Genomic DNA, 17376 nt, shown 5'->3' on the forward strand with positions numbered 1-17376 from the left:
GTAGCACAATTTCCACTGCAATACACATTCATTCAAAGTGAATGAAGGTTAAACACTCTTAACATTGTTGTTCCTATTGTATTCACCTCTCTTGTGTTGAATACAGTACTTCCTCCCTGGGAGAAAACAAACAGAACTACTGAATGTGCCTGTGGTTCAGATGAAAGCGGATCCCTTTTGAAGATGGTACAGTAGCAGATCAGACAGGACGACTGCCAGTGATAGTCTGTTCCCCTGCAGGCTCTATAGAGTAGAAATCTGCAAGCCTCAGAGCACTGCATGGTATCTGTGTGGATGAGAGAGAAAGCAGGGGTATTAGAGTGCCAGTAACACATAGGGAATTCCTGCACGTCTGTCCCGATGCTGTGTTAGATAGTGTGTGTGTGTGTATGTGTGTGTGTGTGTGTGCGCCTGTGTGTACATTCAGCTCACACTTCCACCCCTCCTAACCTGCTAAACGATCCCCTTCAAACCACCCACCACCCTCCTCACCACTCAGTTCTCCCTTTCCACATCAGTATGGGGCTGGTATGACATCACTCATTCCCACGCACTCTGATTGGCTGGCCAGTGGAGGGAAGAGGATTGTTCCTGCAGCCTACAGTGAGAAATTAAGAGAGAGAGAGGGAGAGAGAACGTGGGAGAGAAAGACAGAGGTAGAGAGTGTGTGAGAGGGAACGAGAGAGAGAGAGAGAGAGAGAGAGAGAGAGAGGGAGAGGGAGAGGGAGAAAGGGACTAAGCAAGAAAGATTGATGCTGAGGCAAGCCGACACTGCACTGCTCTCACTCACTTACACACAAACACACACACACACACATGCACAAACAGTATCACACATACACTCACATCACACTCCAAAGCTGCTTAACAGGCAGGAAAAACACTGAGTCTGACTGAGTCGGCAGCCCGCTACTGCAGGACAGGACAGCAAGACAAGAGGAGAACAGGAGGGTGAAACATTCCTCCCTGCTTTGCTTCAGAGCAACAGTTTCACCGTTGTCATCTCGGGAGGTTCAGTGCTCCAGGGAGCTCTTTGAAGACACCTCCCCAAAAAAAAGGGGAGGCAGCAAGGGCAGGAGCAAGGGCAAGTGTAGCCTCTCCTGGAGGTTGCCGTGAATGTCCTCTCAACGTCCTCATGAAAACAGGCGGGAATCAAGGTGTAGTCTGGGGTACAAGATGGCACGACGAGCAGGGGGCGAAGGCTCCCCGAAAAAGAACACATCCCTCAACCTGGTGACGGGGTTCTTCCACTACCTGCGTGGTAAGTGGGACAGTGTGTGCATGAATGTGTGTTTCCTTCTGAGATGGAGAGTGTGAGAAAAAGGCAAGTACAAAGTGTGTGTATATTTTGCATGTGTGGTAGAGTATGCTGTGTGTGTGTGTGTGTGTGTGTGTGTGTGTGTGTGTGTGTGTGTGTGTGTGTGTGTGTGTGATTTAGCGTGGCACTGCAGTATGGACTATGTGCCTACTGTATGCGAGTCTGTGCATTTGCAGTGTAATTTTCTTACTAAGTGTTCCCTGCAGGGGAGATTTTTTGGGCTGTGGCCATGGTGTGTGTTAAGAGAAATGTGCAGAAAGGGGGCGTTTCCACTTTGGCAGCGTGTGTGTGTGTCTGTCTGTGTGTGTGGAGGTCGCTGAGCTCTGAGCCTACAGCAGGTAAAAGCAAGCTTACCCAGCAGACAAGTACCAGCTCACTGCATGTGTTACAGCACAGCGGGCAGACTGTCAAAATGTTTGATTTCTTATCTCTCTGTTTGACCCTGTGGCAGTCTGCCTGTCTGCTCATCTGTATTTGGATACTATGCATTCAGCATTCTGTCTCACTGTCTGATATATTAGATTAGATTGCAAGAGACATTACCATAATGTTTCTTTGGATTTGTGTCCTGTCACATTAGCTATCTATCCTATGGGGAAATAAGCGAAACAGAGAATGGGTCAGAACCACTATTACAATTACTCTATAGACACAGCCTCTGAGACAGCAAACTAGATTTTAATGATATTTCATTAAGGTCATCTTCACTGTGGGGGGTCAAAGTGGAAACTCAGGGGCTGCGGATGAGACTAATGAAGATGATACAGGCCAACACTAGGCGAGAAGGTAATCAAGTGTGTTAAAAAACACTGCTGCGAGGCTTGGTTGCTGAGGACGACTGTTTCCCTTTGTGATATTGAAAGAATGTGAATGTGTGTGCATGTGTGATTGTGTGTGCGCAGAGTTCAAAGTCACCTCGTCCCTGAGACTGAGAGGCTGGCACCATGCTTGTGCAGACATGTTCCGTCACACATGTTCCTGCTCCAGGATGTGGGGGCAAAATCGTTCTTATTCTCATCCACTATTACAATCCATGAATATTTGATTACTCCTGGACCCAATCAAAAGATTAATTCATAGAATGGGGACCTGCTCAGTGGCACGTATGACTTTGCGTGAATGTATCTGCATTATGTATGAACAACTCCCCCCTCCCACCTCTCTGATGCACACACACCCCTTACTGTTCACATCTGCCCACAGTACCTAGTGACACACTAACCAACTTGAGTGTAATCAAACCGTCAGCATATTTCATTAGGTAGAGGAAAGCACTGTGTCAGACGTCCTCTCTCACTGATAACATGCTTATCTCAAGGATATTGCTCTGTGGCGTAGACGGGACAGAAAAAAATAACATTGTCACGTGTGCCAGTCACTGTACATGATTAGATCCTTAGAGACTCAGGCAGACTATACATCTGGTTTGTGTACATTATAAAGGGATTCATGCAACAGCTGCACATGAATTTGTCGATTACAGATGTAACCGTTGCAGTAGTCCCGATTGTTATTGCATTGGCTGCAAGCAATAATGAATTATACTGTCAAAAGGGAATCACGAAGGAAAGATTACAGCAGTAATGTAGTTGGTTCTAAAAAGCCTGCAGAACATATACATTTCACAAAGCTATCTCTATACTATGTTTGCGTGTGTGTGTGTGTGTGTGTGTGTGTGTGTGTGTGTGTGTGTGTGTGTGTGTGTGTGTGTGTGTGTGTGTGCGCGCGCGCGCGTGTGTGTGTGTGTGTGCGCGCGCGCGTGTGTGTACCATGTTTGCTTGTGCCCACGTGAGAGACAAGGCTTGATTTATGTCTTGTCCTCATTTAAGTTAAGTGGCTTTTTAGGGGACATCGTCAGCAGACATCTATGCTATTGATTGTGCCTTTACTAAATGGGCTTTATCGCTGTAGCCATCACAAACAATGCCCTTTCTTATATGTAGGTAAATCAGAACATTTGGTGTAATGTTGGCTCTATGTGTGTGTGTATTGTTGCAACAGATTGCAAGCTTGAACTGTGTTCAGAAATGAATAAAACCCTCTTATAGATCATGACAGAGGTACATGTCATCATATAAGAAGAACCACTGCCCTTCTATCATCTAAAGGGCATTTTTGAGAGCAGGATTTTTTCTGTCCACACTAAGAGGAGTCCAGCTAGTGAAAATGTCATCCTTAAATGTCAAATGCCTTCTCTTACCACATCAGTGTAAGGTATGATGTGGTGTGACTACGTTCAGACACATTAGACCGACAATAATAATAATATAAAAGTTAATTAGGGTTGCCATACAGCTCTACAAACCCCAACCAACTCTCAAAACAATGGACAATGAGAAGATTGTGTTTTAATCCCCTCTTTGTTTATGATTGCATGTGACTGATAGTGACGCTCTGGGCTCTGATTTACAGATGAGCAGGAGGCTGTGCAGAAAAGGACATTCACAAAATGGATCAATTCCCACTTGGCAAAGGTAAGAGAGTCTGGTTGATTCCCACTGCTGCTGCCAGCATTGTGTGTCCGTTTACACACACACACTGGTGGTGGTGATTGTGGGTTGAAAACTTATCCATCTCATTGCTTTTCCACTTCCAATCACTTTGGTCTTCTATAGTCCATCCTCTGTGCTCTCTGTGACATTTGCTCCATTTCCAAAAAACACACCATATGGGGCCTACTAAGACAGCTAAGACCTCGCATGCACTCGCTCACGCACGCACGCACGCACGCACGCACGCACGCACGCACGCACGCACACACACACACACACACACACACACACACACACACACACACACACACACACACAGGCATTCTTACTTGCATGTTCCTTTCATATTCCTTTTTATTCCTCCAATCTCATATAGCTTGTAGCAAGGATTTACTCTCACTCTAATTATCACTTTTACATTACAGCATTTAATACACTGTATATCTTTTTTCCTGCAAGCTACTGTCAATAATTTAAGTCTCAGTAACCTGTAAGCTCTCTATCTCAATATGGGCCAATTTAGATTGTTCAGGATAATAGTTTTTAGTTAAAGACTGCCCTTCCTTTGCTTCCTCAATGAGCTTGGACAGCAGTATATCTGTCACTTATACTAAACAATAACACTTGATGCAGCTGCATGCTGAGGGGCCATCATATGCATGTAATTATTGTATTATACTGCATTAGGCTCCTCAATTTAACCCATTACTGCTTGAATAGTGTGTCAGGAATGGGTGGACAAGGCTAATATGGCACGGCGCAACACAATTAAGTGTTATTTTAATCTGCAACGCTCCTTTTAAGGTTTCCTATTTGATTACGACAGCTGTGGAGGCCTTGAACTGCGGTGACGTGGAGCAGAAAATTCATTTGAAAAGCACTCTGGAGGGAATAAACCTTGACGTAATATTAAATATCATGTCTCAGGACCGTGCCAGCAGAAAATTACATACAGCCCAATGCTTAAATGCCTTGAATTTTTAATACTGTTTAGATAAGCACATAGTTTATTTATTAAGTCATTTTGACGCAATAGAGTAGAGCCTCAGTCCTATTGCTATTTCATGGTCACTGAAAATGTTTGAGTGATAAAAGACGATGAGGATTCAGAGGGATACCAAGGAAAGGGAATCCTCAAAACGTCTGGATTAAAAACTGTAAAGGAATAGTTCAACATTTTAGGAAAAGCACTTATTCACTTGCCAAGAGTTTAATGAAAAGATTATTACCACTCTCTCACATCTGCGCGTAAATATGTAGATGGGTCTAGCAGCTTAGTTTAGCAGCTAGCTACGCTGAAAATTAAGACTGAAAATAGCCCTCTAATGCTTACTAATTAACACATTACATCTCAAAAACCGAAGTGTAAAAACAAAAATTTGCTGTTTTACCTGAGGTTGTGTGCGAAATGTGAGCAGTGACTTCCTGGAGTCTCCTTTGGTTGCTTGGCAGCTGCTCCAAACCGAGAAATAGTCCGGCACATAACCCGCCGTAAATCCACAAATTCTTACATTTTTGTACTGATGAAACAAACAAGATACAACATGCTAATTATTGAGCTTTAGAAGTGCTGGCAGGCAGATTGTGTTACCTTCAGACTGAGCCAGGCTAGGTCTCTCCCGCTGTTTCTAGTGTTTGTGCTCAGCTAAGCTCACCCATCTACTTGTTACAGCTTAATATTTACCATACAGACGTGAGAGTGGCATCGATCTTCTCATCTACCTCTCAGCAAGAAAGCAAAACAACATACTACCAGAATGTCTAACTATTCTTTTAACTTAACTTAAAGTGCAATAACATAGTGTCTGTCTGATGGACCAATAGTTCTGAAACTAAAGCCCAATTCTTTAGAAAAAAAAGCAATAAACAAAGACAAAGATCTGGGATATTTCATTTGAATTCCATTTAAATTCACTTTAATTAGTCAATTCAGCTAATCAATAGATTAGTGATTCTATCACACAGGTCCATCAGAGGAGATAACAGTATTTGTTCCCCACGCTTCTGTCCCTGCCTTGTTGATCAAATTAGTTGCTCTCCTCCTCCTCTACCATCATGAAACTGCTTACCCTTTCACCTGATGCCTGATGTTGCCATAGGGACACTGATGGGCCTATATCTGTCTTCAAAAATGCCTTGGTCGTCATGGCAGCTTGGTAAATGTTCGGAGAGCGTTGTGATGAGTAGGGGGTAAAAGTCAATTCAGCAGGTGCGGAGCACATGTTGTAATAAGAAGGTTCATTTCTTATAGATGTCATTCTGTAAACTAGTAGAAATAAAATGGCATCTTATGGGCTTGTCTCACATCTATAAATACTCAAAGAACCATTTAAAGAAACAACAAATGTATGAGAGAGACAGACAGAAGGATAGAGAGAGGGGAAAAGCTTTAATAGTTGGTTTATAGGATAGATCATGCCCTTGGCTGTGCAGATGATTAGGCCACTCCAGTTATCACAGGTCTTTAATTCAGCGCCTAAAGGTATGTGATTAATCGTTAGGTGAGTTGAGACGTGGCATGAGGGCTTCCTTTTACTATCGCTCCCCTCCCCCTTACTTTTCCACTCCACAGGTATAACAAAAGAAGTCTTATGAGCTCTGACAAAGAGTTTCTATGAGAAGACGTACTGAAGCTGGTAATTTATACGGAAGATTAATGACTCTCATTACTCAGAGTAGTTCACCAGATTAAGTCACCAGTTATAGACCAAAGGTATAAACTGTAAGAGAGCAGCAGGGCAGTACTTTTTACAGGTTGTTTCTTTTATTTAAATAGAGGGTGATGTTGTTTAGACCTCGCTATTACATATATATTATATAAGAGGATATTGTTTGAATTTTGCTCAGAATGGTAGAATTTTCATTCTCATGTAAGTATCAGGCTTGTTGCACAGATGCACCCTGCACTGCAGTGGAGTGACAAGGGGGGAGAATTCAGTGAGCGGCTCCCAAGTTTCCATTTTGACAAATCCTTTCTGAGGAGGTTAAAGCTTAATTACCAAGTGACCGGTGTGAGCGGCTGGGGTCTCATCGTCATCAGGCATTTTCCAGGCAAACAGTTTTAGCACAGTAATCAGTGAACCAAGTGTTCTTAGAGATTACAGCAGCGGTAAAGTAAAGCGCCCCACTCCTCTTCCCTGCTCCCCCTTCTTTCTTTAGTGGGGGAAGAGGTGGATTGAGTGGATGACATACTCCATGCACACTAAATTCAAACCCGGCACATCATGGTGCATGGCATGTGTATTTTATTGACAATTACAGTCCAGGTATTCTTTTTTTGAATTTCCATGTGATGACTTAGCCAAACGTATTTTAAAGAGACATTCATCCTGTGCCATAAGTTCATGCGTGAATTTGCCAAAGTATAATGTAACTTACTGTGATTCTAAAAGTTATTCATGTTGTTGCTTTTAAGCACATATAATGCCCTTTCAGAAGCTCGCAAATAACTTTAAAATGAAACCCCTCAGTCTTCTCTTTGTTTCTGCCCCTCTCTCCTTTATGCTGTTGATCTTTTGGAATCCACTGAGTCAAGTGTACCAGGGGAATAACATGAGAGCACAGACAGACCCACATCCTGAAACTCCTCTTCTCATAATCAATTATGGCCCAGACACTCATATGTAATTAGCTCATTAAGACCTTGATTTATTTTTTTTAGCTCATGTGGCTGAGCAGAATAAATGGTTATTACTTTCTTATTTTGTAATTAGTCAGAAACTTCCTCATTAGCTTTGGGATTATAATGAACAAATAGGTAAATTTAACTTCAATTAGCTCATGGTATAATCTACCCCTTTGAAGGGGTCTTTGTAAGTGTTTCTTCTGTCAGTTTATGATAGGGGCACAAGTGCTGTCTGAATATTCTAATATCCAAAGCCATGAAATGACATTTGAAGGGGAATTAGCGAGAAGAGCTACTGTATTTGCTAATTAATTTTGAAAGACGTGAGGTTGGTGTCCCTTCTCTTTTTGCCTTCTATCATTTTTCTCGCTGCCACTCTTTCTACTCAATTATACCCCAATCACGTATCCACAATGTTGGGGGTTGTTTATTTTTCTCTCTCTCACCACACACACTCCACTTGCATGTGCTAACATAGACACACTCGTGCTCACATCTCTGCTTCTGCAGTTTCTCTCTTTCTCCTTCACTCTCTTTGCTGCTAATCTCCCTGTGAATGGCTTGCTCGTCTGAATGCTTTCCCCCCTCTAAAGCTCTCCTCAGCCCCAGCATGTGACTGTACTTTAAGAGAAATCCTTGATGTGGTGCCGGCAAAAAACAGAGATATGTGGATTTCCCTGAGTCTAGAAGTCTGTGTCAGGTCAGGGAGGAAGTCAATGAAGAGGATACAGTTTGAAATCATCAGCATATTTTAGGATTTGAAGACCCCATTCAGATCCTGCTGAGCCTCTGCTTATGGCTGACTCTAGCTGTCAGTAATACTTGGCACAGCCAAACTCTTTTGTGGGCTTCAAGTAAAGAAAATTTACGAGGATTTCCTTCATCCACGTTTCACAAGTTGAAGTTAAAGTCTTACAATGTAATATATTTATTGTATTTTGGTTTATTTATGTGGCTGTGCCACTAAGAGTAGGATAATGTTGAGAAAATCCTCTTCTTGCCTCATAGTTTCATGTTCATTGTAAGAGCTATTAAGGCTTAAATCCCAGGTTTTTGCATTCCAAGAAAACAGAGAAACCATTGTATGAGTTTATAGCATGCAACATTCATTTAAACAGTGAATTTATGTACCTAATTATGCCAGGGCACCTACTGTATTTAGAAATGTCTCTTACACACCAACAAATTTGTTCCTAGATAAATTGGGAAGTTTTACTCATTTTCATTCTGTTTTCAATGTCAAAAGCCAACTCTTTGCATTCCAGCAGGCATTACATAATTTCTATGTCTGCTTGTTTTAACAGAAATCAAAATCATTTTACAATAAAGTCTCTCGGGTATACTTGTTCTCTCTGTAGCGTGTTCCGCCTCTGGTGGTGACAGACCTCTTTGAGGATATCAAGGATGGCGTGATGCTGCTGGCCCTGCTGGAAATCCTCTCTGGACAAAAACTGGTGAGTCTCATGGTCATTTCTACAGCCTGTGATTTGGACACAGACTTCAAACACTTCATATCCTCTGATCTTTCTGGATTAAATTTTAACTTAAATTGATATAACGAGGATCAGGCTGGTCAAATAACAGAGAGATTCAGTCATTTTTTAATTGTTTATTTTTGGTTGTTTTTTCTTTACATAATAACGGTTAGTGTTTTTGACAAATCTCAAAAGAGCATAATGCAGTGCATGTGAACTGAGCCCCAATTACATGGAAATGCTCATTGATCGGCTTTTATTAGGATGTTTGAATTGAACAGAAAAGCCCAGATTAACAAGGACAGATCATAGTTCACAAACACAGACAAAGACATTCCCACATACACAGCTTGAGGATTTTACTTGGCCAATATTGCCTTAGGTCTAAGCTGTCTATGTCCTATTGATCTGGCTGTTTATAGTCAAACACAGCTCTGATTGGCCCTCTTGGTCTTTCTCACTTTATTAGCAAACACAAATACAGTTAAAAAGAATAAATGAGAAAATCAGTGTGTGCTCCTCCGCCGTCATTCCCACACTTGTGCTATATACCTTTTCTTCTTTCAATTGCACGGTTTTATTTTATCTATTTATTTCCCTCTCTGTTTCTCTATTTCTTTTTTCCATCTCTATTGTTCTCATTTTTCCTTCCAGCCATGTGAGCCAGGCAAGAAGCTAAAGAGGATCCACTGGGTCACCAACATCGGTACAGCTCTCAACTTTCTTGAGGGTAGGAAGGTAAGAGTTCAGGGCCTTCTTTTTATGTTTTTCTTCTTCTCTGTTTCACCCCTCCTGCTGCTCTCCCTGCTCAGCTGCTGCCTTGTGGGTGCAAAGATTGAATCCTGACCTTGTGTGACCTGTATCCCCTTCGTCCCCTCCTCTTACTCTCTCCACCTTCCCACATCCCTCATTTATCCCAAAACCAATAACATAACATGCCTGCAAAGATTTTGTTGGATAAATAAATGGAGAAAAAAATTCAAACACAAGCTTTATTATATTCTGCTGAAATGGCATTGATTTATTTGTTTGGCTGCCCTATAAATGATCAGAAAAAGTATATCTATTATTATATATTATTGAACTATGACTTTACCATGATATTAGTACTCCAGTTTTCCTTCCTTTTCGCAACTTCATTGACAAAATTACATCCAAAAATGCTGAAATGGATGTAAAAATCTAACTGCATCAACTGCCCCTCCGTGAGATTAGTAAAGCATTCTCAAAGCTTCAATCAGCTCGTCCTTGGATATACATAAATAAAGCCGTAAGTATGAGCTGGCGTCTGCAGGGACATTGATTTGTCTTCCTCAAGTGTGAGAGGGTTAAAACCTTAAATCCTACACCAGTAATCTGCAGTCTGGAGATGAGACGTCAGTGGGCACTTTGCTGTATCTATGACAAGTCTATGTGTGTAGAAAACTAAATGTAAATACACTCTGTGTGTAAATCGGATGTATGTCTAGACCATATTTACATCTTGCTTTAATGCCTGATGCATGTTCGTCTCTTGTGTCTGTATCATAGAAAACGTTGTTGAATGTGCAGTGGCATTATGATGTTTACCATTTCATCAATTATATTGGTAAACTGTTATAAACCTTTAATACAGTATATGTATTTAACCGGGAGTTTCAAATCTGTAGCTGTAATTTCAACTAGGTAAGCAACTAACTATTCTTTACTTTGTCGATGAATCTGTGGATTTTGAATCTATTAAACCTCTAACTCTAAGAACATAGGGAAAAAATCCCATCACTACTTCCTAGAGTCTTTAAATCCCTTGCCTTGTCTGACTAATGCCCCCAAATCCAAAGATATTAACTTTATAATGATATAAAACCAAGAAAAGCAGCAAATCTGCACTTTTGAGAAGCTCGAACCAGCAAATGGTTTACATTTTAGTTTTATAAATGACAACAACAACAATTGATTATCAAAAATATTTGTGAATAATGTCAACTAAACTGTTTACCTACACACTGTTGGTTCCAATGCAACTACTACTGTATGGTGGTTACTTGTGTTTTTTATGCTGGTGTCTGTGGTCAAAACACAAAACACTTCCATTAACCATTCCAGCTTCACACCGCTGTGTTGAGTTGTCAGGATGACCTGCTGTGTTTTCTAATATGAAACCGTGTATTGCATGAATTCTAATCAAAAACTATCCCACGCTTACCCCACCCTGCCCTAGCCTGCCCCCAATCTCTTCCTCCATTCTTGTTCACATATCAGGAGTGGCTTGTATTACCATATGATGACCTGTTGTGCTGCAGCTTCACAGTAATATTACCCTCTGTGTGATCATATAGAATACTTCATCATATCAGTAGATACAGCCCTCTCTTTCTCCCTTTTCTTGCCCCTCTCTCTCTCTCCCTGTGTCACTCTCTCTCTGTCCATCTCTGCTGGATATAATCCATGTTGCCTGTGTGTGGTGATAGATTTCTCCTCTCAGCCAACCACTCAAGTTCTCTCACCTCAGTGATGCTACGGTATCTGCTATCTCACAGTCAATGAGGCGTCCTCCCCTTAATCAAACACATTTAAATGCTCTCTCGCTCTCTTTCTCTCTCTTCCTCATTTCTTGTTTGCCTTCCAGTCTGCCTACAGAGGATCTCCGGTCAGTATTCATAACGTTACTGCACTGGTTTGTTCAGGACATGCAATAGATAGGGTCAGCATTATCTGCTTCCAGTAGTGCAGAGGATTATGCTCATACTGTATATTGTTCATTTTGTGTAAACATATGTACGAGACCAGGGTTACCAGATTGAGGGAAATTGTGTGAATTTAATCCATATGTATGAGATTATAAAGAAATGTAAGCGGATAAACTGGAATTGATTGCAATCTGGAATTATTAGGTCCTGTTATGAGATATTAAAATACTGACTATTGTGTTTTGACACAGATCAAGCTTGTGAACATCAACTCCACAGACATTGTTGATGGACGGCCATCAATTGTATTGGGGTTGATGTGGACCATCATCCTCTATTTCCAGGTAACATTGCCTTTAGTTAATTTACATAAATGCAATGTACATATTTCAGGATATTATATTTTTAAAATGAAAGAAACAAAGCAAAACAAGGAGAGACAAAACACGGAGAAGAAAGTTAGTGCTAAATAAGTTTGTGTTGTGAATGTCTAAGTCAATCATGTCATCAAATCACCACCAATAGCTCACTACAGGACTTCAAACTGATAACAACATGGCTGCCAATATTGTCCTACATATTAATAGCACACCCTCAAACCATTGAAGCGTTAAATCCATTAAGAAATATGCAAAAGCCTAAATCAGTTTCATGTTGTAAACTGGCAGTACTTAGTAGGAAAGCAGGGTGCTTAACATATTTATGTTTCTAGTGGCAAAAATCTAAGCAATTTGAACAAATTAAATTTAAGAAATTTAAGATGGGAAAATCAATCTTCCAAAGCATCTCCACTGAAAACAAGCAGTTGCTACCTCAGGCATTTCAGACATGAACAGATCAACAAGAACTTGATCACAACGCTACAGTCTCTTAGCAACATCAGCACATAGAGATGTCTGCTATTCCAGCAAACATAAGGATATTAAATAAAGGAAATGTACAACAGTGGAAAATGTACTTATTATTCACTTACTGACATTTTGATGTATTTCATTTCACATTGATGTTTATGGATTTTCTGAGTTGTGAGCAGCCTTAGTTTGCTGGCAGTAGAGAGGAGAAACTGAGAAGTAGATTATGTGTGCATAGCAATAAATCTTCAACTTGACCAGCTAATATATTTTGTAATTGTTGTCTCAAGTCATACACATATTTTTTATTTTGTTTTCACACATGAAAGGTTCCGGTTTGGTAAATATTATATTCTGTACAATCATAGTTACATAATATATTCATTATTCAACATTATATGGATCAACAAAATAAAAATAAAAGGGCATTCAGAGAGTGCAGACCTCTAAAATGTATATTCTGTAATTTGCCTTAAGTAAAGTCAGATCTCCTCAAATCTATTATTAAGTTTCCCTTAAACAAGATTTCAACTCTCAAGTCTTAAGTGTTAAGCTGCTCATTGGAACAACACTTTGATAAATAAAGCTCAATCATGAGCAGTGGGAAACTGGTCTATAGAGCCATAGGGTCATAAGAGCTTGTGTATCACTGAGGGATGTCAGCTGCATCAGTTGCAAAAACCAAACACAAAGATTAAGAACTATTACAATGACAAAGCTTTTCAAAAAATTATTATTGAGTAAATGGTAAATATGTCGGTATGGTGGCCTGATTTATTTCCTGGTTTCCTGTCCTTTTCAGATTGAGGAGCTGACTTGTAGCCTACCAGCACTTCAGGCCTTGTCCAGCAGCACTTCTTCACTGGACAGCTCCACCAGCAGCACTGAAACCACCAGCCCACCTGTCAAAAGAAAACCCCTCCCACCTATGCAGGGCGGAGCCAGAAAGGCACTACTAAGATGGGTCCAGCAGACAGCCACCAAGTATGTAGTCTCCCTTACAAATTGTATTGCTCTTCAAAACCAAATGCAAAATGCCCCACACCATTAACAGTGAAACTTTTTTTTCCTTCTGCTTTTGCTCTGTTCTTTGTAGACGTCTGGGCATTGAGGTAAAGGACTTTGGCCCCAGTTGGCGCACAGGGTTAGCATTCTTTGCAGTTATCCATGCCCTTCGGCCCAATCTTGTTGACATGGAGCGTGTATGGGGGAGGCCCAACCAAGAAAATCTGCAGGAAGCCTTCTTATTGGCTGAGACAGAGCTGGGCGTTCCACAACTTCTCGACCCAGAGGGTAAATTACATTTTGTATTTTTTAGTGACTTTGTCATCATATTGATGAAAACTAAACAGAGCAACTAACCACATATCTACAACATCATGGGATCAAATTGATTCTACAGTCATTTGCCTTTGTATTACCTTTTCTTTTTCTCTTGGCTATATTATCTTTAATAGAAAACAATATGCGCTTTGTGTTACTCACTCAATTAATAAGAAATGACTTGTCTTACACATCATTTAAATCTGTAGCTTTTCAACATATAGAACAGTTTTTTTCTCAAGAATACTGAAATACAATAGTGGGCATCTATCACAGCATCAAATGTGCACCTCAGTGTCACTTCCAAACACCAGCTGTGCCCCTTCACGCCTGCCTTTCAGAATGAACTCTAACAAATCAAGCTTGACATCAATATAATCGAGTTCCATTAGGCCATGAGATTCAGCATGGTGGAACCTCCAAACAAAACTTGGACACTAATCTGAAGTGCTGAAGGTTGTTTTCATTTAAGGTGGTTGTCTGTTTCTGAATAGATGTCAGTCAAACATTCTTTTCAATTCCAGTTATTTTCCTGTTTGAGAGAAACTGTGGAAGAATTATCAGCTTGCCTCGACTTGATATAATTTACTTAATTACATTAATGTGGTTCCCTCCTTAGATGTTGATGTAGACAAGCCAGATGAGAAATCCATTATGACATACGTAGCCCAGTTCCTGAAGCATCATCCTGAACGAAAGCAGAGCGACTCAGACGGACAGCCAGAAGAAGAGGTAACCAGCTCAGATTCATCTCAGTCTGGATACGTCATTCATTGTCTTCTCTTATTCTGCATCCTGTGTGTTTTGTCTTTCTCTTTAGATGTCACAGTTAGTATGTCAAACTTCAGCCATGGCATATACATAGATGGCATGTTTAGTTAATGTTGTGTGCTCAGCTGGGTCCTTCTAAACACCGTTTAAACTTTAATGCTTGTTTTAATCTATGCAAGGGCAAGGTGGGTGAGGCTTTTTTCATGGCCAAGTTCGGTACAAGTCAGAGCAATTACAGGAAGTGAATTACCATAATTTATGATTACTTAATTCTTTCTCAAATTTTCTGATGCAGTAACCACCACCAGTCTGCTATACAAATTAGGTTAAAACAAACAGTAATTTCACTTGTTATGTGACTCAGGTCTGGCAGTGTGTTGCCTATTTTGTGTCTTTTCTTGTTGCACATTTCTCTCCTTGTCTTTGTCTCTCTGGTGTTTTTGTGTCGTGACTGCTTTCCTGTGGTTGTTGTGCTGGCCTCTGTCCTACAGCAATGTCTTGCTCCTCGGGATATAGAGGAAATGTTGGAGGTAGGTTATAGAGTAACTTAAAGGTCCCAGGGGCAGGTTTTCCATCATTTTTCACAGCTCAATGCAATTAGCACCCATGCACATTCATAGTTTCCATATAAATATGATTAATGCTTATTTTTCAGGCTCTGTTATTGGATTACAGTATCACTGCCTACTGTACAGTGTATGGGTGAGATTAAACATTGTTTTATCATGTCAAAATAGAGCCTATGTGCTAATATTGGCTCTTTATCTTACCTGATGTCATACTCCTGCCGCAGGGTTTCTGAGCCATGATAACAAAAGGGAAGTCCAGTATAATAAGACGTGATATTACCATTTATTAACGTTACCTCCCGCTATGGCTTCTGGTTCCATTAGCATGACAATGAAAGCCTCTGGCATTGGCAGTGTGCATTGATACAGCGTATTTGATGGAAAGCTTATGAATAGAGGTTGCCTATTTTTAAGGTTAACAGTGGCAGGAACATTGATGTGCTTTAAAGCCACGCTAACCACTTGCTTTCAGTGTTGCACTGTGTTTTGTTGTCTTACAACACTGACTAGGCTTTTGGTGGTTGTTGTGTTTCACACCCGTTTGGTTCTTTGTTGACAGTTCTTGCTTACACACTAATGTTTGTCCTGAATATTCTCTTTTATTGAATAAAGGTCAATTGGCCCTTGTGTTTTCACAAAAAACAACAAAAGTGTTGTTTTATAAAAATAAATAGCAACTGAAACACTGGTTGTAAAATGATTTGCAGAAGTTGAGTACAATGTAACAGATAAAAGTCTGCTTCCATTTGGAATTAGCTTAATTTATTTTAACGCTGTCATAAAGAATAAAGTTTGATATCCTTACAGGAGCTAATGTGAAGTGATTAAACTGAATAGGCTGAGAATGAACAGCTCTCAAACTGAATAGACAATCTCACAAGCTTTTGAGCAGCATAGTATTATCGTCATGGTTACTCAAAATCCAATGAAATGTTAGTAGGGGGTCTCAGACAAAGTACCCTGTTTAAGTTGAGTGTTTTTGGCAGCTGTGGGTTTTTTGACGTTTTGTCCTACAGGGAGACACAGAGGATTAGGAGAACACATGTTTAACAGTACATGCCTCTCTTTCACCCTCTTCCTTTCATCAATCCCTCAAACATTTATTTGGTTAATCACCTTTTCTCTCCATCTTTCTGTTTTACCCTCTCACTTACACTCTTCCGTCCTCTCTTTTTTAATTTGTTTTTCATTTCCCCGTTGCACTTTCCAATTTCCACAACCATATTTCCACCCGTTGTTCACCCCACCACCTCTCACCCATCCCGGCCTCCTAGAGAGAGCAGCTAAAGAGCCTGAGGGAGCTCAAAATGTGGCTCAACCAGCTGGAGAGAGATACAATACAGGCTCAGGAGACTGAGGGCAATCTCACTCAACAGTACCAGGTTAGTGTGTGTGTGTGTGTGGGGGGGGAGGGGGGGGCAGGGGCAGTTTAAACTGGGCACACTGGGCACAGACGCTCCTATTATTAGCTTAATCAGTGGCATTACACTGTGGGGATCAGACGGCAGCCGTCATACTTTCAGTCAATCTGGCTTATTCCACCAGGCCTCGGGATACTTTCCATATTCAGCAGCATGTGGGATACCCCCATTTTATTTGCACATTATTCAGAGAGTCTGAGAATGTAAAGCCAGAAAGAGGATTCAGCATTCAGAGACAGTAGGCCACAGGTTTTAATGAGGTTCTGATTGGATACCAATGGGAAGAAGGTGTGACCCATGAGAGAGAGCACATGTTTGTATACTGTAACTTGAATATTTTTGAATTATGAACAGATTTCACTTCTTCTTTCTTTTTAGTTGTTCAAGAGTCTGCATGTCCAGTTGGAAATGAGGAGGAAGCAGGTGGATGGAGCTTTGCAGTCCACTCAGAAGGATGGGATGCTGACTGTGGATCAGGCTCTGGTCAAACAGGCCTGGGAAAGAGTCTCTAATATGGTGAGAGAAGCAGGCGGGACATTCAACCTCTTAAATGTTTCCAGACAGATTTGAACCCAGGATGTCATGGTTGCATGTGTTTTTTAGAAGGCCAGGGCAACAATAACCAGTCTGTCAGTCTGGAACTGTTAGTTGTTTATTGTTTGTTTGTTTTCAAGCAAGTGTAATGGTGATTTGTCTCCTACTTATTCATAATTTAGCTCTATTCAATAAGGACACAAACTGAAGCAAAAGCAATGAATATAAATTAGCTTTGCAGTCTGTTTATTTCCAGTGTGTGATTAAAAGTTTTCATTGTAATTGTTTTATCTGTAATGTGTTTTCACTTTTGAGCTTTAATTGGGGT

General features: G+C 40.7%; 1 protein-coding gene across 1 annotated transcript in view; it reads left to right on the plus strand.

Moving 5' to 3' along the window:
• Window positions 1-440: 440 nt before the first annotated feature.
• The window catches only part of LOC118493906 (nesprin-1-like), a 59658-nt gene continuing 42722 nt past the window's right edge, over window positions 441-17376 (plus strand). Inside the window, exons 1-12 of the mRNA XM_035995745.1 lie at window positions 441-1261; window positions 3731-3792; window positions 8794-8889; window positions 9565-9648; window positions 11519-11539; window positions 11831-11923; window positions 13233-13414; window positions 13527-13723; window positions 14373-14485; window positions 15016-15054; window positions 16368-16475; window positions 16893-17030. Coding sequence (XP_035851638.1) covers window positions 1117-1261; window positions 3731-3792; window positions 8794-8889; window positions 9565-9648; window positions 11519-11539; window positions 11831-11923; window positions 13233-13414; window positions 13527-13723; window positions 14373-14485; window positions 15016-15054; window positions 16368-16475; window positions 16893-17030 — 1278 coding nt within the window. The 5' untranslated portion in view covers window positions 441-1116. The remainder of the gene's footprint in view (window positions 1262-3730; window positions 3793-8793; window positions 8890-9564; window positions 9649-11518; window positions 11540-11830; window positions 11924-13232; window positions 13415-13526; window positions 13724-14372; window positions 14486-15015; window positions 15055-16367; window positions 16476-16892; window positions 17031-17376) is intronic.

Source organism: Sander lucioperca, chromosome 19, assembly GCF_008315115.2.
Source record: "Sander lucioperca isolate FBNREF2018 chromosome 19, SLUC_FBN_1.2, whole genome shotgun sequence".
Classification (NCBI taxonomy): domain Eukaryota; kingdom Metazoa; phylum Chordata; class Actinopteri; order Perciformes; family Percidae; genus Sander; species Sander lucioperca.